The 23,982-nt window shown below is 49.4% G+C and overlaps 3 protein-coding genes across 3 annotated transcripts in view; 2 read left to right on the forward strand and 1 right to left on the reverse strand.

Annotated features, from left to right (window-relative positions):
* Positions 1-23,982, reverse strand: part of Recql5 (RecQ like helicase 5) — a 33,220-nt gene that overhangs the window by 950 nt on the left and 8,288 nt on the right. The window contains exons 6-16 of the mRNA XM_090350301.1: positions 23,808-23,970; positions 23,328-23,407; positions 2,702-2,920; positions 2,390-2,489; positions 2,230-2,266; positions 2,046-2,104; positions 1,892-1,965; positions 1,535-1,628; positions 1,191-1,325; positions 397-908; positions 170-260 (exon numbers count right to left, since the gene is read on the reverse strand). Coding sequence (XP_090206427.1) covers positions 170-260; positions 397-908; positions 1,191-1,325; positions 1,535-1,628; positions 1,892-1,965; positions 2,046-2,104; positions 2,230-2,266; positions 2,390-2,489; positions 2,702-2,920; positions 23,328-23,407; positions 23,808-23,970 — 1,564 coding nt within the window. The remainder of the gene's footprint in view (positions 1-169; positions 261-396; positions 909-1,190; positions 1,326-1,534; positions 1,629-1,891; positions 1,966-2,045; positions 2,105-2,229; positions 2,267-2,389; positions 2,490-2,701; positions 2,921-23,327; positions 23,408-23,807; positions 23,971-23,982) is intronic.
* Smim5 (small integral membrane protein 5) lies at positions 8,922-11,758 on the forward strand. The gene is made up of 3 exons (XM_090350297.1): positions 8,922-9,024; positions 10,172-10,331; positions 10,844-11,758. The coding sequence occupies exons 2-3, from the start codon at positions 10,205-10,207 to the stop codon at positions 10,951-10,953; spliced, it is 237 nt and encodes a 78-aa protein (XP_090206423.1). The 5' UTR covers positions 8,922-9,024; positions 10,172-10,204; the 3' UTR covers positions 10,954-11,758.
* Positions 18,007-20,007, forward strand: Erln (endoregulin). Its single transcript, XM_090350298.1, has 2 exons — positions 18,007-18,234; positions 19,456-20,007. The coding sequence occupies exon 2, from the start codon at positions 19,462-19,464 to the stop codon at positions 19,639-19,641; it is 180 nt and encodes a 59-aa protein (XP_090206424.1). The 5' UTR covers positions 18,007-18,234; positions 19,456-19,461; the 3' UTR covers positions 19,642-20,007.

Raw genomic sequence — 23,982 nt, forward strand, 5'->3', positions numbered from 1 at the left:
TCATAGTCACTGTCAGGCTCCCATTCCCTGCCCCTCTGGAAGCCCAGGCTTCAGCACCAGGTGGCTCCCTCCAGCCTGTCCCACCTGCCATGGAGAGCCCTGCCAGGCACAGCCGCTTCTGGCCTTGCCATTGGCCTCCCTCTCCCTGATGATCTCATCCCTATAGTACCTCCTGGGGTCTGTTCCGCTTGCTAGTTGGGGTCTCCTTCAAGGGGCTGGGCTGGCCTCCAGAGAGCCCCTGGTCTCTGAGTGGGCAGGCACTGGACAGAGGGAAGAGCAGAATCAGAACTCCAGGTTGGTTCACCTGCTCCTTTGCCCCAGGCAGCCTAGCAGAGCCTCAAGCAACAGAGAACCAGTGAGCAAAAAGAAAGATTTCACAACTACCTTTGTCCTTACCTTGGCTGATCCTGGGGACATGCCTCAGTTTGGAGAGAGGCAGTCAAACATCTTGGGGCTCCATCTTCCCCCTCTGTGTGCTGCTTTGGAGCTTTCAGGGGTCCCGAAGCACCCTCACAGGAGGAACTGGCACTTTCAGCCTCTGGGGCTGAAGCCAGTAGAGGTGAGCTCTCCACCTTCTGGCAAAGGAAGCGGGCGATGCTCTGAGAATCCTTGTGGGCTGCTGCAGCTAGAAGCTGCTGTTTCTTGTTGGCCCGGGCCTTGGCAATCGAGCCTCCCCTGGAAGAACCTTTTGCCTTCTTCTCAGGGGAAGGTCCCCCACAATAAGTACTGGCTCTAACAGCATCACTGTGTCCAGGGAGGGGCTCACTCCTGACTTCCTGGAGGCTGAGGGGCTCCGGTTTGCCTCCCTTCACAGGCTGAGAGGCTTGTTCCTGGGTCTGAGATTTCCCTAACAGCTCAGTGGCTGTTTGGAAGGCACAGAAGCCAGCTCCCACCCGCTTTGTTTTGAGCTGTGGAGGAGAAAGGAGAACAGTTCAGACTCCCAGTCAGCCTCGAGGGCCTTCGGCACAGGCTCGGCTATGACTGTGTTGGGATGATGTCTTAGTATAGGAGGAAGCAGTGGAGCAGGACCCCACTTAGGGAGCAGACTGACAGAAGAACAGTTGTGGCCGACAAAGGCATAGTTGACAGAGCACAGGTGCTCCTCCAGGGGAGTGAGAAGCAGGAGGTCATGCCTTATCTGAGGGCAAAGGAGAACTGGAGCCTTGCCAGGACACCAGAATGCAACTCACCGAGTACACGTGGGAGGCGGGAGGGATGTCATACTCATTGGGCTCAGGGGACTCAGGCTGGGTGCTGCAGCTCTTGGTGCTTCCTCCCGTGTCATAGAGCTGCCCATCCTTGGAGGCTTTGTGGATCTCAGCTACCTGGGCAAGGTCAGACAGGAAAGCCATAACATCCGTGAGCACCTCCTGGGCCAGAACCCAGTTCTGTTAGAAACATCTCTGCTTGGTCAAGGACAGGCTCTACTCTCATCAATAGCCCCTGAGGCCAGCGGGCTAGATGGACTGTAAATGGGCCTCCCTTTCTTATCCTGGGAGTGTCCAGCCCCAATTTCCCCCAGCTCTAGGCCTACCTTCTTCAGCACGCTGGCCTTGTACAGATTGGCCATCTTGGCATTTCGGAATGTCTCATGTTCCAGTTCCACAGCCTTGGTCTGGAAGTCTGCTCTGTGGACAGGAACAAGTAGGCCTGAGCCTCTCCCTAGAATACTGGTACATTCTCTCCAGGGACCATCAGAGGATGGCTTGGGGCCTAGTAAAGATGGGCATAGGAACTGGATTTCGGCCTTCCTAGACACCCTATGGCTCAGCTTCATCAGCCTCTGGTAGTATCTGTCTCTTGGCAGCCCTGGGCTAGGATGGGTTAACACCCAGGGGCAGCCTTGGAAGGAACACGTCTCCACCCAACCATGGAGATCTCAGATACTCACCCACCAGTGGAGTCTGCAGCCTGATGGTTACTACTCAGAGCCTCTTCAAGAAGCCGCAGGCAGTGTTCTCGAGCCTGTGCAGAGAGGGAAGTGGGTCCCCCGATCCCAGGATGGGTTGAGGTCTGGGGTAGGTGAGGAGTTTCCCCACTCTTACCTTCACAGTGAGCCTGGGAATCTTGCTGCTAGAAGCATCCTTCAGGGGACAGTTCTCATCTGCAGAGAAGGGACCAAGTCCTTCCACCCAACCTTCTACTCTGTAGCCGCCCCACCCCCAATGAGGCCCCCATCATTCGCATCCCAGGCACAGCCATGATTTCCAGGGACATTTCAGTACCAACCTGGGGGTATGAATTCTTCTGCCTTGGGATCTTTGCCCTGGAAGATGAAATAAGGGGACCATGAGGCATCTGGGCCTATAGGCCAGCTCCCACTTAGGGTTGGGAAGAAACAGGGGAGCGTGGGCTTCTATAGGGGTCTCTGTGTCCCCACTCCCTTTACCTTTCTCAGGCTCATCTGCTTCTGATAGAAGAGATTCCATTCTCGTTTGTGGGCCTCATCTTTGACCTCATCACCACTGCCTCCAGAGCCTTCGTCGTACCTAGGGGATAGGGCAGATGTGAGTAGACTTGAGCTGGGGTTTTGCCCTCCTTACTCACATCACAGGTAGGGCACTGATGTCTGACATTCCGGTAGCTTGGAACAACACTGGGGACCAGGTGGCAGGAAGACTAGCACTGGGCTGCTCTGGCCTAACCCTAGCTTTGGGTGGAAGGCTGGAGAGATGACAGGCTACTTCCTGTGATCTCTTACCTGCTGAAACCCCCGTAACCCCTGCGGCCTCCCTCATACAGTTCAGGGTCGAAGCCATTCTTTTGGAAGGGCCCAATGGAAGTCTTGCTCCAGTTGCTGCTGTGCTCCAGGGCATCCAACCGCTTCCTCACAGCTGCAGGGTTCTGGCAGTGGTCACAGCCTTTGCTGCAGGCAGGTGGTGCATCCCCAAAGTACTTGGCAATGGCAGCATGGCGGCACCTGGAGCAGGAGGGTCATGGAGGTGAGGGGTGAAGGACCTGACAGGCCAGGCTTTATTCACTCAATCCCCAAACATTGGTCAACCATGGTTAGCTGGCAGCATGCGGACATCTCACACATCTCACTGCACAGGGACCCAGTGAGGTGAAAGATCTTTCCCAAGGCCAACATGTGAGCTCTGCTTTGTTCAGTCACTACTCTGGTGCTGGAATGTTCTGGACAGATACTGTCCTGCCATAAAGGCACCTGTACCACGGCGCAGAGCATTATAATAATAATAATACTCTAAGCCCTTCTTAGGATGAAAAGAGGCCCTACTTTTGCCCCCGTACTTTCCTTGCTCCTCTTTGTGTGGACCCTGATGATGTTCTGTTTTGGCATGCTGTGCTGTACCCAGCCCATGGCTGGTGGCTACACATGGCAGAGAAGCTCATTGAGAGCTAGAAAGAAGACAGGGTTTTCTTTGTTTTGGTACTATTACTGAGGCCTGAATTCAAGGCCTTGGTGCTATTCCTTAGATTTTTTTTTTTTTTCTGAAAGCTATTGCTCTACCACTTGAGCCACAGTTCTTTTTTTTTTTTTTTTTTTTTTTTTGGTGGCTATGACCCTGATCCTCAAATCTCTGCCTCCTAAGTAGCTAGGATTACAGGCTGAGCCACCAGCACTCAGCTAGCAGGCAGTTCTGAGAGCTGGCATTGTACATACTTACTGCAGAGTACATTCAGAGAGGGAGGTGCAGCTTTGCCAGAGACTCTAACCAGAGCACCTCTCATTTGTGATCACTGCTGGGATCTACAACCCTAGAACAGACTTAGGAAGCAAAAGCTCTATCCCAGTTTGTAAAGATGCAGGGTCTGGAGGCCTTCTAATGGGAGTGGATAGAGAACACAGCTCTGAGTTAGACTGGAGCATCTAAAGATGGCAGAGGTGGCCACCAGAGGGTGCACTTGTACTCTGCTCCTTCTAATACTAAATGTGACAAATGTTCCCTCTCCCCCTGAATAGTGGCCGCCTGTCTGGCTTCTGGGATGGTCTGGCATCCAAGTGGTGTAACCACACGCCTGGCCTTCTCCCTGCCCCCAAGCTCTGCCTCACTGGGGTTTTGTGCTTAGATTCAAAGAGCCCCATTGACTACTGGGTTGGGATCATTTTTCTCTCCTTATAACTTAGCCGGCTGGGTGGCACGGCCAGCCAAATGTCAAAGGGCCCAGCCACTGGCTCTGGGGCCTCTCCCTGACAGCCAGACCCCAATACAGAGACAACTGAGCAGAATCAGACAGTGGTGCCCTTCCTTTAGGTGGAACACAAAGCTCTTGCTAGGCAAGCAGGCCACTACCAGGATACCAAGTTTTCTCAAATTCTCTCCAAGATGTCTCTGGATGCCGTGTGGCAGAAGAACATCCTAGAGGATTGACCGCAAAGCCTGCCTGCTTACTTGGGTGGTCTAATAGCTACCTACCATTTTCTTCTTTCCTTGGAAAGGCCAGAGGAAGGGACCAGCCAGGGAGTGGACTGAGGGACAGGAAGGGGTGGTCAGGGAGAAGAGCCAAATGCCCTCCTGAAGGTGGTGGTGGGGAGCCCAGAAGCTGGGAAAACTGCTCCACCCTCTTCTTCACCAGCTCAGGCAGTCCCCTGGGGTCATCTCCACAGAGAACCAGAACCAGCCACTTCTTTGGTCATCAGCTCTGCCTAGAACCCAGCCTCCAACTTGGTCCACCAGCATGAGGGCAGAGAGAGGAAGAGATGGAAGGAGAAAGAGCATCAGACCTCCCACGCTGGGGAAGGCACAGCATGGGGTACAAAGTTATAGGAAAGCTCCAGCACAGGCTCCCTCTGGCTCCCCCTCTCGGCGGTAATTTGACACTTGCATCTCCGGGACGACCAACAACAAAAAAGCAAGGCTGGAACAGAGCTGGCTGTCAGCAGCGAGGAGCTTGCACTGAGAGGTGCCCAGGGGAGAAACAGTGGGGCAGGAAAGAGGCATCCGTGGAAGAAGTATGAGGTGACCACCAGGAGCCTGAGGGGAAGGCTCCCAGCACCTAAGCCCTCAGGTGAGTAGCACTGTCCACAGGTAAGGGGGAAAGCAAGGGAAGGGCGCAGTGAGGGGCAACAATTTACAATTAGCACAGGGGGAACGTCTTCCCCGCAGGAAGTCTGCCTCTTCCTGTGCACACCTGGGTTGTCCCTCGCCCTGGGACCTTGGGTCACAGGAGGGGAACTGCTCAAAAGAGGCTAAGTATGGCCCAGCCACTGGCTGCACAAGAGAGGTTGGGGCTCGCTGACTCTGCAGGTCAGTTTAAAGCCTTTTTCTATTCAATGGGCTGTCTAGTAGCCACATGCCTGCTGAGTCCTCTGTCTCAATCTCTGTAGTTTACCTAGTGAAGAAAGCTGAAGGCAGGGTACTGGCAGTGCCAGCCAGCTCACACCCATAAGATGCAACAGGACTCAGAGCAGCTCCACCTGAAATCTGTACAAGAACACCACTGTCATTTACCACAGGCTTAGCCTGCTTGCTGCCCAGTGTGCTCAGCTCAGGATGGACCTGGGAAGGGGGCCCTGTGCCCATTTAGATGCTTCAGAGCATCTGATCTTCTCTTCTGACAAGGCCCTGTGAAGGCTGATGGAGGGGCATGCATACCTGATTAAGAAACCAAGGCTGGCAGTAATGACATGAATGAGGCTGGAGAGGAACCCCTGGCTTATGGCTCCCTGTTGTACCAATGCCGACCCTACACTTAGTTCTTTGAATCTTCTTCAGACAGCAAGAATACAACCCTCCTGGGCAGGGCTCCATGAGCAGAGGCTACTCATTCCTGCTGCCTCCTATCCTCCCACCAAGGTTAGGCCCCCTCCCTCTCGATGTTCTTCCCTAAGCAAACAAAGCGCTATCCAGCAAGAAAGAAAAGCAAGGATCCAGGGAAAAGTGGAAAACAAGGATGAGGCCAAGCACCTTTGGCTCGGCAGAGGCTGTAGGCTTTGGCCTGTACAGAGAGTGGGGAGACTGAACTCCTGGGCGTGGTACAGAAGCTCAGCTCATGGTAGAGGGAGGGGACCAGACAACCCAGGCAGGCAGACACCCAGCATCTACAGCTCACCAGGTCCTGGGAAGAAAGGGGCTGCCCAGCTTATGTGGCTGTATCAAGGTGCTGGTCCAGTTTCTAACAGTCACTGCCGTAGGACTCTTGTCCTAAGCTGCCAGCCGGGGACAGCAGAATCAGCAGAGAGTCATCCAAATGCTTATTAGCACAGTGCATAGAAGGCATTCCTACCTCTGGACCCAAAGATCTACAACTGTTCACGATGCCTCACTGAATCTGCTTCCCAAGTAAGATAATGCTTTGCAGGGCAAGGGCAACCTTAACCCACCATGCTAAAACCACAATGCATAGAAAGAAGCCCACCTTGTGTCTATCAGGCACAAACACATAGCCTGCTATTTCACATTGGTTTTGTAAAAAGGAAAGATTGATACCAAGAGACCGCTGTCTGGCCTGCAGGATGCACACCTGCTCTGTGGCAAAGTCTGCTGTGCCAGGAAAGGAACATTAATTTTAGTTTGCCAGCTTCCCTCTCTGCCCTGCTGGCTGTTCCTCTTCACTGGCCGTGCCCAGGCAGGCTCAGTGGCAGTCCAGGCCACTCTCCCAGGGATTGGGGGAAGCCACCACTTGTTCTAGATGCTCTTCAGGAAACTCTGAGGAACTGCTACAAATGAGGGTAGGAGGGGCCCTACTTCTCCTGGCTGTTGGGCAGGAAATAATGGTTTTGGAAGGAGTCTGTAAACCTGAGATAGATTAGGAAAATACAGAATTATCAACAATCAGCTTGCCTACTCCACTCCCCCAGACATGTAAGGGTGGAGGGGCAAGAGGGGTTAGCCCCAGAGCTCCCACTCATGCTGGCCAGGGCTGGGAACATGTACTGCTTTCAGAACAACAGCTGGAGCACATGCCACAGGGTCACCTGATGCTGCTGGTTATATCGGGCAGCAAGCATCTGCTGGTCCCGCTTTAAATAGCCCACCAGGAAGATGCCTGGGACCTGTGGGAATGTGCCTTCTTCTCTTAGACATCAAGAGCCTCTAGCGCCCTCCTCTTCCATAGGCTTGCTCTACTCAGTCATAACCTAAGCTGAAAATCACCAAATGTCAACTGCCAATCAGAGGGCTCCTCTTCAGATATGCCCGATGGACTTGTTTTGTAAAACAGACCTAGGAGCAGCTCCAAGTCAGGCTGGTCAGGGCTTACTGGCTAATTCTGAGTTGGCTACTCTAAGAAGCCTTAGGTGAAAAGCTTTGGCCCTATCCAAATGGGTGGCCCACTTCTGGTGTGGACCAACCCTCTTCTCAGAGGAGGGACAGGCCCAGTGGGCATGAGTCTGCCACTTTCCAACTTCACACCCTGGAAGGTTATTGCCTTTGTAGCCCAAGCTTCTGATTCATGAGCCCCATTTTCTTGCTAGCCTTATTGCCTTCCTCCTGCTCTGCAAATCCTGACTCTCAGACCTCTCATGTAGACCCAAGGTCCAACGCTAATGCTTGCTCACAAGCAAGCACCTTTCCCCTCCCCACAGCATTTCTCCTGGGGTGTCTGGGTGTGGCACACTAGTGAGAAAGCTCTTCCTACCGAACCAACCACTTCCCCTTTTAAGGAGTGTCTCCACTGGGCTACATTAGGCAAGTGGGCACAGTGCCAACCAGGCTGAAGTAGTCAAACCAAGATGAAAAGGAAAGAAAACTAGCCCTGCTTCTGTGCCATGTGCATGTCATTCTTCTACGGAGGAGACACCTGGAATGTTGGGGAAAGGCGTAGCACAGAGGTCTCAAAACAGGAGAGGCCACCCTCATATAAGCCCATTCTACCTGAGCAGAGCAGTCTTGTTTGGTCTGACCAGAGGACAGCAGATCTGGCCCTTTGCTAACAAATACCAACTATGTATGCCATAGCCTGATGGTAATGTGCTGGCAAAAGCAGAGCTTGGGCCCATGAGCTTCAAAAGGCCTGGCTCCTCACAGAACATTCGCAAGGGCAGAGCCCTAACTATGGCTCTGTTGTACTGACTTATCTTTTTGGTTAAAAGCAGACACAGGCATCCATCAGCAGGGTATGTGCAGAAGTGCTGGCACAGCCTACCTTGCCATAACTACAGAGAAGCTGTGCACTGTCAGGTTTCAGCTGCACTAATGTAAAATGAAGGAGGTGAAACCAGGCCAGTAGCATCCCAGGGACCTGTGCGTCTTCTGATCATGCAAGCTGGGATCTGGTCCACTCAACAGATATGTGATGACCCTGGGGGGGGGGGGGAGGCATGAATGGAACTGCAAGTAACTCAGAGAACCTTCTGCTTTTCCACCATGGAGTCGTCAACCTTCTCTCCCCACTGTCATCTAAACAACCCTCTCTCTCTAATTTGCCCACCTTCCTTCAAGACAGGCACCATAATTGAAAGATGGTGTTTGTAGGAGAGACGGTGCCATAGCCTCCAAAGCCAGACACAGAAGCTGCCTCAACTTTCCCAGTCCTGGCCAGGCACCACCCAGACGGTGTTCCTGTAGCCCAGGCCTCTCCCTGAGACGAAGAGTTCTGTCTTATGTCACAGCAAAGGGAAGGAAACAGGATGATTAAAAGTTTTAAGGGACAGCTAAAAAAACAAAAACTAGAGAACATATCAGGAAGCTGGGAATGTAGCTCAGTGGTAGAGCTCTTGCCTGGCCTGTAAGAGGCTCTGGATTCAATCCCAGCACTGCAAAAAGCAAGGGGAAAAAAACCATAGGAAAATTTGAAAGTACGCACCAACTGCCATCCAGTTCCTACGGAACCAGAAGAAAGGGGCAGTCAGGTCCTAGAAGACCATGTGGGACTCACGGGAGGTGGAGAGTCCGGCCTTCTGCAATGGGACAGCACCACTGAAGTTGCTCAAGCAGAGGGGGGGAAGCCTTCGAAAGGGGGTGGGGATTAGGGAGAGCCACATGCAGGGTACAGGAGACCTGGTAAGGTATTTCTAAACCTATTGTGCCAGGTAGCAGTGCCGGCCTTGCAGGACTACAACAAAGGGCACAACCTTTCTGGTGCGGATCAGGGACAATCTGGCAATCACTAAAACCAAAGGTAAGCTCCTGGCCACCTACCCCACCCACCAACCCAAGGGTTAAAATAAGTGCCATCATGATCTGGTTCAGGCTGGGTTGGCACTGGGCTATTCCTACTTACACTAAAGAGGCTCTAGCTGCCTTGTGCCCACAGAAGTGGGAGGAGAAAGAACATTTAATTCCCACTAGGGTCTACCACAGACTGGCCTAGAGCTTTTCTCAGACCTCTTGGCCTCTGAAGAAAGCCTGTCTTGGTCAGTCTAGAGGACCAGGTCCAAGCTAAGAAGGGAGGGCTGGCTGACCCCTCTGGGATAGAAAAGATCCCTGGAGAAAAACTGGAGCATAGGTACTCTCCCTTCTCATAGAACAACAGATTGGTAAAAATGGGCTCACAGGCAAGGGCAGTGACCTGTGGGACTCAGCTTCCCGGCTCTAGACTAGTACCTCATGAACCTGCTCTCAGAACCTGAGCCTCCTACCTCCAGCATGTGGTGAGTGTGGTAAATGTACCAGTTAGAATCTCAAGGCCTCTCTCCACCCTGGAGACACCCAGGGGGGACACTCATGTCTAGAATGACCCAGGTGTTGGTAGGGGAGCTGTCCAAACCCAAGAGTGGTGTCTAAAGACAAAAGCAATGTGGGACCAGGAGTATGGCCTAGTGGTACAGTGCTTGCCTAGCATGTATGAAGCTCTGGATTCAATTCCTTGGTACCACATACACCAAAAAAGCCATAAGTGGTGATGTGGTACAGCTCAAGTGGTAGAGTGCTAGCCTTGAGAAAGTTCAAGGACAGTGCCCAGGCCCTGAGTTCAAGCCCCAGGATAGGCACAAAAATAAAGGCAATGAAATAGCAAACTCATACCAACTCATGGTCAGGAGCTAAGTCATCTTGACCTTGGCTGGCAGCCCCTTCAAAGTAGTCTCTATGTCCTTGCTTCCTTTATCTTTGGCAGCACTGGCAAGGGCTAAGGGCTGCTGCCACTGAGCTCAGCCCCTGGGGCAATTCCCTACCTCTCCTGCTTCTCTCATGAGCCACCAGTGGTGCATGTGGTGAGACTAGACAAACCTGTTCAGCCAGGCTGTGGTGGGAGAGAGGGTGGCTCCCTGGTGCTGCCTCACAGACCACAGCCATCCCCATGAGGACCTGCCTCTGCCCCATCACAGACCACAGGAGCCCCAACAAGAGCACAACACAGCATGGAGGCCTCAGAATTTGTGCAGGAAATGCATTCTATGGGAGAAAGGCTGCTGCAGAAGCTTCGAGAGCTGCCCCAGGCAGAGCCAGTGGAGCTCCTCGCCTTTTCCATCATCGTCCTTTTCACAGGTAAGTGGGCACTCAGATTCCCCTCCATGTCCCATGGTTCTTCCTGGTGTGTGGGTGCTGGCTGGAGACTATGGGGGTGGTAGAGAGCTGAGATTCTCCTCCATGTCCCATGGTTCTGGTTATCTGGGTGCTAGCTGGAGGCTGATGGGTTGTGAAAAAAGTACTAGCTCTCCCTTGAGGGAAGCCAAGAAAGTTCCCCATTTCCTGTTATCTTTCAAATGATGGGGGATACTGGACAGTTCTGGGAGCTAGACCCAGCAACTCTCTCAAGTGTCAACTTTGAGATGAAGGGAGCCAAGCTTGGCAGCAGGGGAGACATCAGAGAGATGGCCAGGATGCAGGGCCAGCACAAGAATGGTCAACATCCCCTGTGATACTCTGAGGTCCTTCTGGCCACTCAGGCAGTCCTGGGGGAAAGGCCATAATGCATTTCCAGTGGGGGTCTGTGGGGGGGGCGGTGGATACCCTTTTCCTCCTTAGCTTCTGAGGTGCCTATATTCTTCCTCCTGCAGCCACTGTCTTGCTGCTGCTGTTGATAGCCTGCAGCTGCTGTTGTGCTCGCTGTTGCTGCCAGGAGACGAGAGGCAGGAAGGTCCAGGTGCAGCCCATGACCCTCCCATGAGAGTCAGTGCTGAGATGGCTGAAGCGAGGTGGCACAAGACTGCCAGGGCCAAGACATGGGCTGTGGATCTGCCCTGTGGCCCTTTCCCTTGCCAACAAGGATCCCTTGCTCCAGTGTTGGCCCTGTCCAGATGCCAGGACACTTGGAGCCCTAGCAAGGAAACAAGGCCTGGGACAGGCACAGAACTACAATGTCCATCTGCCAGTGGAGAAGTTGATTATTTCAATGGTTCAGTAAACTGAGTCCTCTGCCAATCTGCACTTTTTAACAAAACAAGGACAAGAGGCTCCTCATATTTTGATGAAGAATAGCCATATCTTCAAGAAGTTGGCTCTTGGGACTCTGCTAATTTTTTTCTTTTCTTTTTTTTTTTTTTTTTTTTGCCAGTCCTGGGCTTGAGCTCAGGGCCTGAGCACTGTCCTTGGACTTTCTCAAGGCTAGAGCTCTACCACTTGAGCCTCAGCACCATTTCTGCCTTTTTTCTATGTATGTGATACCAAGGAATCGAACCCGGGTCTTCGTGCATGCTAGGCAAGCACTCTACCACTAGGCCAAACTCCTGGCCCGGGGCTCTGCTAATTTATGCTGAAGAGGAACAAACCGATCAGAAGGACTTTGTGCAATAGTTATTGGATTCCAAGCTCTCGCCAGAGGTGGGAGGTGTTTGTTTTTGGTCATGTGTTTCTGGGTTTGGGCTGGGCTCTGTGCATCAGGGGTTGGTGCTAGAATTCAAGGGGCATGCTCAGTGACTGTTCTTTCCAGGTCACTGCTCTTCCTGTACCCATTAAAGCTGGAAAATCACATAGGGATGAATGCCATGCAGTGATGCCATAGAACCATTGGAGCGGAGCAATGCCACTCCCATCTTACATTTGCTTGCTCCAGGGCAGGCACTTAGGTCTAGAAGTAACTTTAGCATTTCTCACCACCCATAACTTCTATATACCCTGCATAAGCAGGCTCAGCCTACTGTATCCTTAAAGACTTTTGGAGTCAGAGAAGTTAGGCCCAAGTATTGTCTATAAACTGCATTTTGATGCACTGGCCTGTCACCATTTATGCAGTTGACTATGTTCATTCAGGCTCTCATCTGTCACCAGCTGTGTGACTCAACCTCACCAAGTGATGCCTCCTCCCCAGTGAGATGGGCTAATCTGGGCATCCGCTTCCTGGGCAAGCTAGGATGATAAACTAAGATGATCTAGGCCTAGCATTTAGTACACTGCTGACATGTCCTAAGAGCCCCATAACTATGATCTGTCATTATTTGTACTTTTTTTTTGTGGATCATGGGCTTGAACTCTGGGTGTGGGTGCTGTCCCTGAGCTCTTCAAGTCAAGCCTATTGCCCTCCCCCTGGACCTGGGCATTGTCTCTTATCTCTACAGCTCAAGACTACTACCCTATCCCTGGGGCCACAGCCCCACTTCCCATTTTCTTAGTGATTAATTGGAGATAAGATTCTCCCAGTCTTTATGGTCTTTAGTGCCTGTTCTGGCTTTGAACCTTGATCCTCAGATCTAAGCCTCCTGAGTAGCTAGGATTACAGGTATAAGCCATCGCACCTGGCTATTTGTACTTCTTAATAAGGGACCAAGATAGAATACAGTGGACACATTTTAAAGAAGAGTCCTAGGCTGGGTCTGTGTGGCTTAAGAGGTAAAGAACTTGCTTAGCATGTGTGAGGCCTTGTGTTCAATCCCTAAAACGCAGTATCAAAAAGTCCTGCGGACGGGACGGGGCCGGGAGTTTGGCCTAGTGGTTAAAGTGCTTGCCTAGCATGCACAAAGGCCCGGGTTCGATTCCTCGGTACCACATCCATACAAAAAAAGCCGGAGTGGTGCTGAGGCTCAAAGTGGTAGAGCTCTAGCCTTGAGAAAGTCCAAGGACAGTGCTCAGGCCCTGAGCTCAAGCCCAGGACTGGCAAAAAAAAAAACCCTTTCCTACCTCTCTTGCCTTCAATTTACCTTGCTGTCAGCTACAAACCTAGAAATGAGGGGAATGAAGACATGAGCGTTAAGGCTCCACATGTGCCCATGGAGCTGGAATGGCTCTTCCCATAGTGCTCCACTCACAGAGCCATAAAGGGCTCTGTGATCGCTCACATCATCTGTCACCTGAGTCTGCTTATACCACACACTTTGCCTGCCTGAGAACAGCCCTGCTTACCCAGAAAACAGATTAGAGAGGCGATGCCAGTCTCTGCTATCTCTAGCTGGCAGTCCAGGCCACACAAACAGAAACAGATAAGTAGGAATTCTCACTGGCTGGTTCTACTTCCTGGTGTTCATGAACTTGTTTGACATGTTTGGGCTGAAAAACCAGAGAGTATTTCTAAACAAAAGAGCTTTCAGCTCCAAAAAGAATGAAATGCAGATGAGAAGTGATAATATGATAAAATTCACTCAGGTCTTGCACTTGTCCAGGCATTGTCTTGAGCCTTTATTTATTTTTGGAGGGTGGGGTGGAGTGGTTGGTCATAGGGCTTGAACTCAAGGCCTGGGCACTGTCCCTGAGCTCTTTTGCAGAAGGCTAGCACTCTCCTACTTTGATCCACAGCTCCACTTCTAGTTTTCTGGCCCTTAATTGGAGATAAGCATCTCATGGACTTTCTTTGCCTGGGCTGGCTTTGAACCATGATCCTCAGATCTCAACCTCATGCATAGCTATGATTACAGGCCTTGAATCACCAGTGCCTGGCCTTTTTTTTTTTTTTTTGGCAAGATCTTACTATGTAGCAAGACCAGGCTAGTCCAAACTGGAGATCCTTCTGCCTCAGCCTCCAAGTTCTGGGATTTCATGCCAATGCATTAGGCCTGGCTTGTCTTAAATATTTTGATGCAAATAAATTCATTTAATCATTGTATTATCTTGATGCCATCAATACTATAATTCCCATTTACAGATGAGGAAATTGAGCCTTAGTGACACTAGATGATTTGTTCAGGTTTGAACAACTGAAAAGTGAGGAGCTAGCCTCTGGGTCTAGCCTGTCTGGCTCCATAATAGTTGACCACACCCAGGCTCAAGGCCTGTGGGGTGTAATGTAGATAGATAAGATTCTACTTCTATTATCTTCAGTCAACCAGTGTTATGCCCAAATATCCATACCTAAATTCTGTCTCTAGATTGCCTCTATACCAGTGAGATCCAACAGGTAAATATTGGGGCCCATTCTGTGATATCAGGTGAAAAGCCCAGTGACAGTGGGAGGAAACAATGCATGTTTCACTCCCGATACTACCAGCAGGAGGAACCCAGAAGCCCTCAGTTCAGGAAAAGTAATCCAGCCCCAGCTTGACTTCCTAAGTTTCATCAGCACCAAGAATGACTGAGGATGAGACTGCAATTCTGCTTCCTAGCCAAAGGACTGACAGGCAGATACTGAAGACAGCCTTGGTCACAGGCTGACTGGCAGGTTCATTGATGCCTTCCTGTTCCATGCCAGGAAACATACAATGGCTAAGTCCAAATAAAAGGCTACCCTTCTTCTTCAAATGAACAAAGCTGTTCTGGATCAACAGTAGCTTGGAATACTCCCAGTATACATAGTTCCAAACTTAGGTTTTTTTCCTTGAGGAGGTGCTACATAGTCTCCCATTGTGGGAGAATAAACATAAAGATGCTACAAGGCTGCTGCCTGAAGAAGGGTGATAGCTATGAAGGAAGAGACAGTAAGCTGTTGCAGGCCTAGAGAAAGACCGAGTGCAACTGCCCTACTGCACCCCATACCAACCTACATCAGTGCACCATGCTCTCACCAGCACTCCCCCCCCCCCCACTCCAAATGTGCCTTCTGCACTACCAGTGTTGGTTCTCAGTTCCTCAAAAGGGCTAGGCTTGCTCCACTCTGCACTCTCCACTCTTACCATCATTACCATACATTAGCCTTGTTACAAGCTATAATAATGTCATTGAGGCAAGTATCTTGTTAGCAAAACTTGGCAAAGAAAGGTTTTCTCCTAAATTTGTTTGCTTAAAAATTAATATTTAAGGCCAGGAATGTGGCCTAGTGGTAGCATGCTCACCTAGGGTGCATGCAGCCCTGGGTTTGACTCCCTGGAACCACATACACAGAAAAAAGCCAAAAGTGGCACTGTGGCTCAAGTGGCAGAGTGTTAGTTAGCCTTGAGCAAAAAGTGTTCAAGACAGTGCTCAGGCCCTGACTTCAAGCCCCAGGACTGGCAAATAATAATAATAATATTAAAAACAATCTACAATAAAAATCTGCAAATGGTCAGGTGCCAGTGGCTCACACCTAAATCCTAGCTACTTAGGAGGCTGAAGCCAACCCAGGCAGAAAGTCCATGACACTCATCTCTAACCACAAAAAAATGAAGTACAGACATGGTTCAAGTGGTAAAGTGCTAACCTTAAGCTCAAAAGCTCAGGGACAGTATCCAGGCCCCAAATTCAAGCTCTAGGACCAACACACACACACACCTCTAAGTAAAATCTGAAAACAAAATTTTCCCTAAAAACAAAATTTTCTCCATTTCCTTGAGTCCTATTCCATAAGTCTACTGTCCCATAACCTTCACATTTCTACTTACACATCCATTTACACAACCCCTACTTATACATCCTCCAGGGAGAGGAACCCCCTGCAAACATACCAGGCCACACTACCTGGGTCTGCATTTTCCTCCTGTCTCTAGCATGCTATTCTCTGAAAGCAGAATTACCCACCTGGGGACAGCAGTTAGTTGAAAAATCCAGTAAAAGCAACTTTCCTGTGTATGACACATATTTGCTACAGAGAATGGAGGAGAAACATACACATTCCCTGGTCTCTTTTGGGTGAGGCCAGCTGTTTCTTTGTTCTCACTGTGGGCTTGCTAAACAACATTCCTGCAGTATCTATACTGTAGTTTTCATTAAAGCAGAACAAGAACTTAAAAAATATTTGCAAAGGAATTAGTGTGTGAGATGCCACTGAACTTTAGTAAGATGTGCATAATGTTTAGTTGTTGTATTGCATTTCTTTGAATAGGAATATTGTGTGATTCCAAAGTAGTCCTAGTGGTATTTACAGAAATAACTTCTTTCTCCATTCACTCAGAAGTATAGCATAGTGCCTCATAACTCAGGCTCTGGACACCTGGCTCTACACTCCCACCCGGTTCTTGTTTTTTTTTTTCCCCCTCTTTTTTGCTGTCCGAGGGCTTGAACTCAGGGCCTGAGCATTGTCCTTGGGCTTTCTCAAGGTTACAGCTCTACCGCTTGTGCCATAGCATCACTTCTGGCTTTTTCTATGTATATGGTACCAAGGAATCGAACTTGGGTCTTCGTGCATGCTAGGCAAGCACTCAACCACTAGGCCAAACTCCCGGGCCCCTCCCCACTCAGTTATTTCTTAGCTGAATGACCTCTCTGGGTCTGTCCCCATCTAGAAAATTAGACTCATTTAACTTGCTTACGAGATGTTACATTCAATTATGTAATTATGATAAATGAGCATGACTACACAAACTGGTTTGAGAACACAAGTGACTCTTGATCAGCTTCTGACTTAACTGATGGAACAGAAGTGCCGGGGTATGTCAGAGGCCAGCCTGCTACTTGCTGTGCACATTCAACATGCCAGGGAAGTTAGTCAGCAAGTTTTATAAGGCTAGCCAGGCCTCAGCTCAGCCCTGAGTTTAGAATGCTTTACTGAAATACTTATCATCTGTCAGCTACCCCTGGCAACATACACCTGGGGAAAATTACCTGGGGAGCTTTAAAATGGCACTGTAGCCTGACATCCCAGAAACTAATGGCAAAACTCCCATGTGGAAACAAGCAGAGTTGAGGACCCATGGGTTAGAAGGCAGTCTCCCTCTCCTCTCATGACTGGACATAGTACCAGGCAGTTCCTGGCAACAGAAGACCCACACAGCCTAGCTTTTTTTTTTTTGGTCAATTGTGGGGCTTGAACTCAGGGCCTGGGCACTGTTCTTGAGCTCTTCAGCTCAAAACTGGTGCTCTACCACTTTTATCCACAATGCTACTTACTGTTTTCTGGTGGTTAATTAGAAATAAGTGTCTCATGAACTTTTGTGCCCTGGCTGGCTTGAACTATGATCCTCAGATCTCAGCCTTCTGAGTAGTTAGGGTTAGCCACCAGTACCCAGCTATCTAGCTTTATAGCCTAGTTTTTTTTTTTGTCAGTCAGTCATGGGTCTTGAACTCTAGGCCTACGTACTGTCCCTGAGCTCTTCAGCTCAAGGCTATTGTTCTACCCTTGAGCCACAGTACCACTTCCCACTTTCTAGTGATTAATTGGAGATAAGAGTTTCACGGACTTTTTAGTGCCTGGGCTGGCTCTGAACCATAATCCTCCAATCTCAGCCTACTGAGTAACTAGGATTACAGGCATGAGCCACTGTACCAGGCTATAGTCTAGCTTTTAATGAAGTCAAAGGTAGGGCTGAGAATGTGGCTTAACGGCAGAGTTCTTGCCTAGCATTCAAGAAGCCCTGGACTCAATTCCACAGTACCACATAAACAGAAAAGGCCAGATGTGACACTTTGGCTCAAGTAGTAGAGTGCTAGCTTTGAGCAAAAGAAGCTCAGGGACAGTGTCCAGGCCTTGAGTTCTAGCTCCAGGACAGGCAAACAACTACTACAAACAGAAGTCAAAGATGGCCGCCAGGTTTCAAGGACAGAGCACCTACTTTTTTCCCTTACTAGCTAATCATGCCAGAAAGTAGGAACCAACCATACACAGCTGCTAATGCTGTGCAGTACCAGTAAGCTCCAAAGGTGATAAACACTACCACTCAGAAACTTGTTCCAGGAGGTACCAGCCACTGTGGTTAATAAGTCACCATAGGAAGTGATGGCAGGTGGCAGTCCTAGCTCCAGGGCTTCCTGAGTTCTAGACATGCCCTCTCAGTTAACAAGTCTGAGAACCAAACCTTTTGTGCCCAGGTAAGGTTGATAGTTACATTCAGTCTCTTGCCTGGCCCTCTCTCAAAAGACTCATTAACCCATGCCCTGAGCACCCCCACAATGACATCACAAAGGGTCAGAACACAGCAGAGAGGAAAGGTGGCAGTGGTTGCCAGGTATCAGGCTTTGGCCCACCTTTGTTTGCTCTGGTGGCAACAATAAAAGTCTGGGCTGCTTGGCAATGCCAACAGCTTTGCCTCTCAACCGTCACTTCTGTGAGTAGAAGACTGCAGTTCTGATCACCTGGTAGAGCCGGCTCTTCATCCTAAGTTCTGCAAAGTGCAGGGCCTAGGGGATAACCTTGATTTGCTCTCTTAAGACACGGAACTGTTAGCAGCTGAAACAGGTAACAGCTCCTTTCTTCTTCCTCTCTATTCCCTCTACCTGACCTAGGCTGGCAGTATGCCGTTGCCAGTTCCTTTTCCAGAAAAAAATTTTTTTTTTTTAACCAGTCCTGGGCTTTGAACTCAGGGCCTGAGCACTGTCCTTGGGCTTTCTCAAGGCTAGAGCTCTACCACTTGAGCCTCAGCACCACTTCTGGCTTTTTTTTTTCTATGTATGCGGTACCCAGGAATTGAACCCGGGTCTTCGTGCATGCTAGGCAAAGCACTCTACCACTAGACCAAACTCCCGGCCCACCCCCCCTTTTTTTTGAGACAGTCTTTCCTTATGTATCTCAGGCTCTCAGGCTGGCCTGGAACTGAACTCAAGCAATACTTCAGCCTCAGCTTTTCAAGTAGATGGCACTATAGGCACACATATGAGAGTGGGCGTCTATACTCATTTTTTTTTTTTTTCTTTTTTGCCAGTCTTGGAGCTTGAACTCAAGGTCTAAGCACTGTCCTTGGGCTTTCTCAAGACTAGAGCTCTACCACTTGAGCCATAGCACTACTTCTGGCTTTATGTATATGGTACCAAGGAATTGAACTTGGGTCTTTGTGCATGCTAGGCAAGCACTCTACCACTAGGCCAAGCTCACCTCTTAAATGCACTTCTTTGGGACAGAAAAAAAAGTGCAGTGGTACTTTTTAGATTGTAGCTGAGCAGGGCTCAGTGATAAGAAAGTCATCTTACCTCCCACAAGGGCAACTGAGGAACCACCAGAAATTCTTTTTTCTTTCTTTCTTTCTTTCTTTTTTTCTTTCTTTCTTTCTTTTTTTTGCCAGTCCTGGGCTTAAGCTCAGGGCCTGAGCACTGTCCTTGGATTTTTCTCAAGGCTAGAGCTTTACCACTTGAGCCTCAGCACCACTTCCGGCTTTTACTAAGTATGTGGTACCAAGGAATCGAACCTGGGTCTTCGTGCATGCTAGGCAAGCACTCTACCACTAGGCCAAACTCCCGGCCCCCACCAGAGATTCTAAAAGCAGCAACAGGATAACAGTGGAGCCCCCTATCAGAAGAGACTCCATTTATTGCTTGCTGGGAACTCTGAGCTCAAAATTCACCAGTCCCTTAGTATCCAGAAATGGCCACCTGTTCACTCCATCTGCCACAATGCTTGAGGTTGGTGGCATGAAGAGCAGTGCCAGGAACAGGGCACTCAGAGCCTTTGTCCCCTTTTTTCTAGGTTAACATGGGCCAAATAGTATTCTACAAGGACTTGTGGAAGGAAGAGTTCTGGGAGAACCCCTGGGAACTGGGGGGCCTGATAGTCATTGGCTTGTTCGTCGCCACGTTCCTGTTCTTCATCTTCTTTGCTGTTCTGTTTGGTGTATTCTTTCCGGGGGAGAAGACAGAAGATGAAAAGGAGTGACCTGACTGGGGGCCAGAAGGCAGTGGGTTACAGGCGACTTGACCTATTCACCTCAAACCAATGGTGGTCCCTCTGGTCCCCGACTCTGGGCTTAAATCCTTGTTGTGATCTAACCTTGCCAGGAGAGTCTAGTCTTATACTGGATCTGGCTTAGGGGTTGGTCAGATAGCAAAAGGAGAAGACTGGTCTAATACTGGTTCTGCATCTCCCACCCCCCTGCCACCACAACTCTGGAAAGTGTATGAAGAGGGTCTCTCCTGTGCTTCAGGTGAGAAGAGTGATGACTCACAAGCTCCTCTAACGACAACTTTGTAAGTCCTCAACAAAAGAGGATGGGGGAAAAAAAATCCTTTTCAAATCTGCTAACTTGTGCGAGCTTATTTTCTATATAGATGTGGTAGTCAGTTAACTTTCCTAGCTAACCTCATAGGGGTCTGCAAGTCCCTGTGGGGTGTGGCACACACTCCTGTATTCAAGATGACCTTCAGTTTCAGAACAGGGCCTCGGCTCATGTTCTCCCATTTGAGTTGGATGCTGTCACTTCCCCCTTTTTTGTCTTTCAACTCTCAGTTGTCTAAGCTTGCCTTCTTCAGGTTAACCATGACCCTCTAGATTGAGGTAGGGCCTCCTGCTGCACACTTTCCAAAGTATCATGTACTTTTTCTTCAAAGCCACTGACGAGGAAGTGTGCCTGTCTTTCCCATGGGTCCAAGGATCCCACTGTATCTCCTTGGCCAGTGGGCATGGCAGAGTGGATATCAATATCTGCTGGCTAAATTAGTGAATGAACAAGCAAATGAGCACAGAGAGGGTGAATAAGAGCATGCCGGGCTGTCAGGCTCCCCAGCTCAGAGCCCCACAAGACAATTAGGCCTAAGTACAAGCTTCTCTTGTATCTCAGGTGTCCAGGCCACCAGGCCAGAGATGGCTTCAAGTCAAAACACTAACTGCTAAAAATCCTCTGCCATGCATACTGCTTTTTCATGTCTGAGGTATGGAGACAAAAGCCAAATGTTGCTGGGCACAGTGGCTCATGCCTGTAATCCTAGCTACTCTGAGAGCTGAGGATCAAGGTTCAAAGCCAGCCCTGGCACAAAAGGACCTGAAACTCTTCTCTCCAATCAACCTCTAGAAAATGGGAAGTGGGGCTGTGGCTCAAATGTAGGGTGACAGCCTTGAGCTGAAAATGAGCTCCGGGACATGGCCCAGGCCCAGGGGTAGGGTGGCAGCCTTGAGCTGAAGAATTCAGGGACAGCACCCAGGCCCAGAGTTCAAGCCCTAAGACCCACCAAAAACAAAAAAGGAACAACTGGGGCCAGGAGTTTGGCCTAGTGGCAGAGTGCTTGCCTAGCATGCACAAAGACCTGGGTTCAATTACTTGGTACCACATACATAGAAAAAGCTGGAAGTGGTGCTGTGGCTCAAGTGGTAGAGCTCTAGCCATGAGAAAGCCCAAGGACAGTGCTCAGACCCTGAGTCCAATGACAGGCCAGGCCAAAAAAAAGGAACAAATGGCCAGGAGTATGACCTAGTGGTAGAGTACTTGCCTATTATGCATGAAGCCTTAGATTTGATTCCTCAGTATCACATGCACAGAAAAAAATGGAAATGGTGCTGTGGCTCAAGTGGTAGAGCTCTGTCCTTGAGAAAGCCCAAGGACAGTGCCAAGGCCCTGAGTTCAAGCCCCAGGACAGGAAAAAAAAAAAAAAAAAAAACTATTTGACAATCAGGAAAAGGTTTGTTTGTTTTTTTCTTCATCTTCTGTACCACTTATGCAATTGATGCAATTAACCCTTCCCACCCCTCCACCCCCCCCCACCCCCCCACCCCACCAAAAAAAAGTCCTTTTCATTCAAAGAGAAGGGGCCAATACAGACATACAGACATGCCACCAGGGCTACTTAGCCCAGGGTCTGGGAATCCTAGGGTGTAGAACTTTACGTTGGTAACCAACAAGACAGTAGGGACAAGGCCACACATGCACAGGTTTTCACTTAAGACTCCTTGGCCCCATAGATTCCAGAACTTCACAATCCAACTAGCCCACAAGTCTTAAACAAATATGGTCAGAGGCCCGATGGAGCATCTGTCCCTTTGCCTGGCAGCTCTAACCTCCAGAGCCTTAGACAGGAATAGTCAAGGTTGTTCCCCAGCAGAGGGCATTCTTGACAATTAGCAAGAATACTAGGTCCTTTCATGCCTCCCCAGAAATGAGAGCTCTGTTCACAGAGCCTCAAGGCCAAATTTAGCAATTTTCTCTACCAGTGCCTGAAAAAGGTTCCATTGGAAGGGCCATAGGAAGAGTAAGCCTGGCACCTCAGCCCACCACTTTTGCTGGGAGTGGTCCTGCCACAGAGGCCAAATTAGAGATGGCAAGCTTTAGAAAGAACTCAATCCAGAAGCTACCAACTTATCAGTGGTTGGAGGGAGATGGGAATGCAAACAGACAGCTCAATTAGGTCCCTGGTTTCCACAGGAGAGCCCTAAATGTTTGCTAGATACCAGTATTACGTACTTAGTACCCTCTTTCAAGAATATAGATAGTCGGGGCCGGGAGTTTGGCCTAGTGGTTAAAGTGCTTGCCTAGCATGCACGAAGACCCAGGTTCGATTCCTTGGTACCACATACATAGCCAAAGGCTGGAAATGGTGCTGAGGCTCAAGTGGTAGAGTGCTAGCCTTGAGAAAGTCCAAGGACAGGGCTCAGGCCCTGAGCTCAAGCCCAGGACTGGCAAAAAAAAAAAAAGAATATAGATAGTCATGGGGGCTGGGAGTTTGGCCTAGTGGTAGAGTGCTTGCCTAGCATGCACGAAGACCCGGGTTTAATTCCTCGGTACCATATACATAGAAAAAAGCTGGAAGTGGTGCTGAGGCTCAAGTGGTAGAGCTCTAGCCTTGAGAAAGTCCAAGGACAGTGCTCAGGCCCTGAGCTCAAGCCCAGGACTGGCAAAAAAATAAAATAAAAATAAATAAATAAATGAATAAGAAGATAGTCATGGGTAGTTCAGCACGATGGCTCACTCCTGCAATCCTAGCTATTCAGGAGGCTGAGATCTGAGGATTGTGGTTCAAAGCTAGCCTGGACAATGAAAGTCTGTGAGTCTCATCTCTAATAAACCACCAGAAAGCCGGAAGTGGCCCTGTAGCTCAATGGATAGAGTGCTAGCCTTAAACTGAAGAGCTCAAGGCTAATGCCCTACCACCACTTCTGGCTTTTTATGTGGTTCTGAGGAATCAAACTCAGGGCTTCGTGTGTGCTAGGCAAGCACTCTACCACTAAGCCACATTCCTAGCCCTGCTTTCATTATTTTTATGTCTTTTTGCCCCAGATGGCCTGGGCCAAAATCCTTCTACTTAATGCTTCCCACCCATCTGGGATTATAGGTTATCAAACCCAGCTTTCTTAGTTGAGATGTGTCCTTGCTTTATGTGCTGGCCTCAAACCTGATCCAATCTCTGCCTTCCAAGTAGCTAGGATTATAGCTATGATCCACCATGTAGGACCTCACTGTGAAGCGTTTCTGAAGTTTCCAGAAGTCAGTGACTTCTAAGTTGCCCAACATAATCACCTTTGCATGCAGAGGTTCTTTATAAACCCAAGGGCTATCTTACCTTAGTTTATCTCAATAAAGTAGATACTAGAGAAGGAAATGATACATTGTTTCACATGCAAATTAAGTCACTCACCCCAGTTCCTCACAGAAGGTCACCAGGGCATCAAAGGCCAAGAGGGTGGCTTTATCCGATGCTTTGTTCCCTCTCTTTTCCTGGAGATAGAAAATAGCCACTTAGTTTTACAGTCACTACCTTGTGACCTCCAAAAGTAATTAATTTAATTACTTTTTGTAGCTGGGCACTGGTGGCTAACACCTGTAATCCTAGCTAGATCTCAGGAGGCTGGGATCTGAGGATCATGGTTTGAAGCCATTCTGGGCAGGAAAGTCTATTAAGACTCTTATTTCCAATTAGTCACAGAAAAAAGCTGGAATTGACACTATGGGCTTAAGAGGTAGAGAGCTAACCTTGAGCAAAAAAGGAGCCCAGAGACAGCGCCCAGGCCCAGAGTTCATGTCCCAGGACCAGCCAAAAAAAAAGAAAAATAAATAAATGGAGTGAAAAACGGAGTGGTGGGTCCAGATAGAAAGAGCTTCCACTGCCAGTACTTACCTGGAGCTTTGCTATTTCTTTCCGGATCAGGAAGCTAACTTGGTCTCGGTCATTCCTAGAGTAATAGAGACGGCACCAAGAAGGCTTTCCATCCCTGCCAGCTCGGCCAGACTCCTGATAGTACCCAGCCATTGACTTGGCAATATTCCAGTGGGCAACGAACCTGTGGATCCAA

The sequence above is a fragment of the Megascapheus bottae genome, chromosome 17, assembly GCF_031878675.1.
Source record: "Megascapheus bottae isolate mThoBot1 chromosome 17, mThoBot2.hap1, whole genome shotgun sequence".
NCBI classification, from domain to species: domain Eukaryota; kingdom Metazoa; phylum Chordata; class Mammalia; order Rodentia; family Geomyidae; genus Megascapheus; species Megascapheus bottae.

What these genes read in the sequence shown, in the direction of transcription:
- Erln (XM_090350298.1), top strand. Translation starts at nt 19,462, where the DNA reads ATGGGCCAAATAGTATTCTACAAGGACTTGTGGAAGGAAGAGTTCTGG.
- Smim5 (XM_090350297.1), top strand. Translation starts at nt 10,205, where the DNA reads ATGGAGGCCTCAGAATTTGTGCAGGAAATGCATTCTATGGGAGAAAGG. An exon ending in CATCATCGTCCTTTTCACAG is followed by an intron (nt 10,332 to 10,843) that starts GTAAGTGGGCAC and finishes TTCCTCCTGCAG; the next exon opens with CCACTGTCTTGCTGCTGCTG.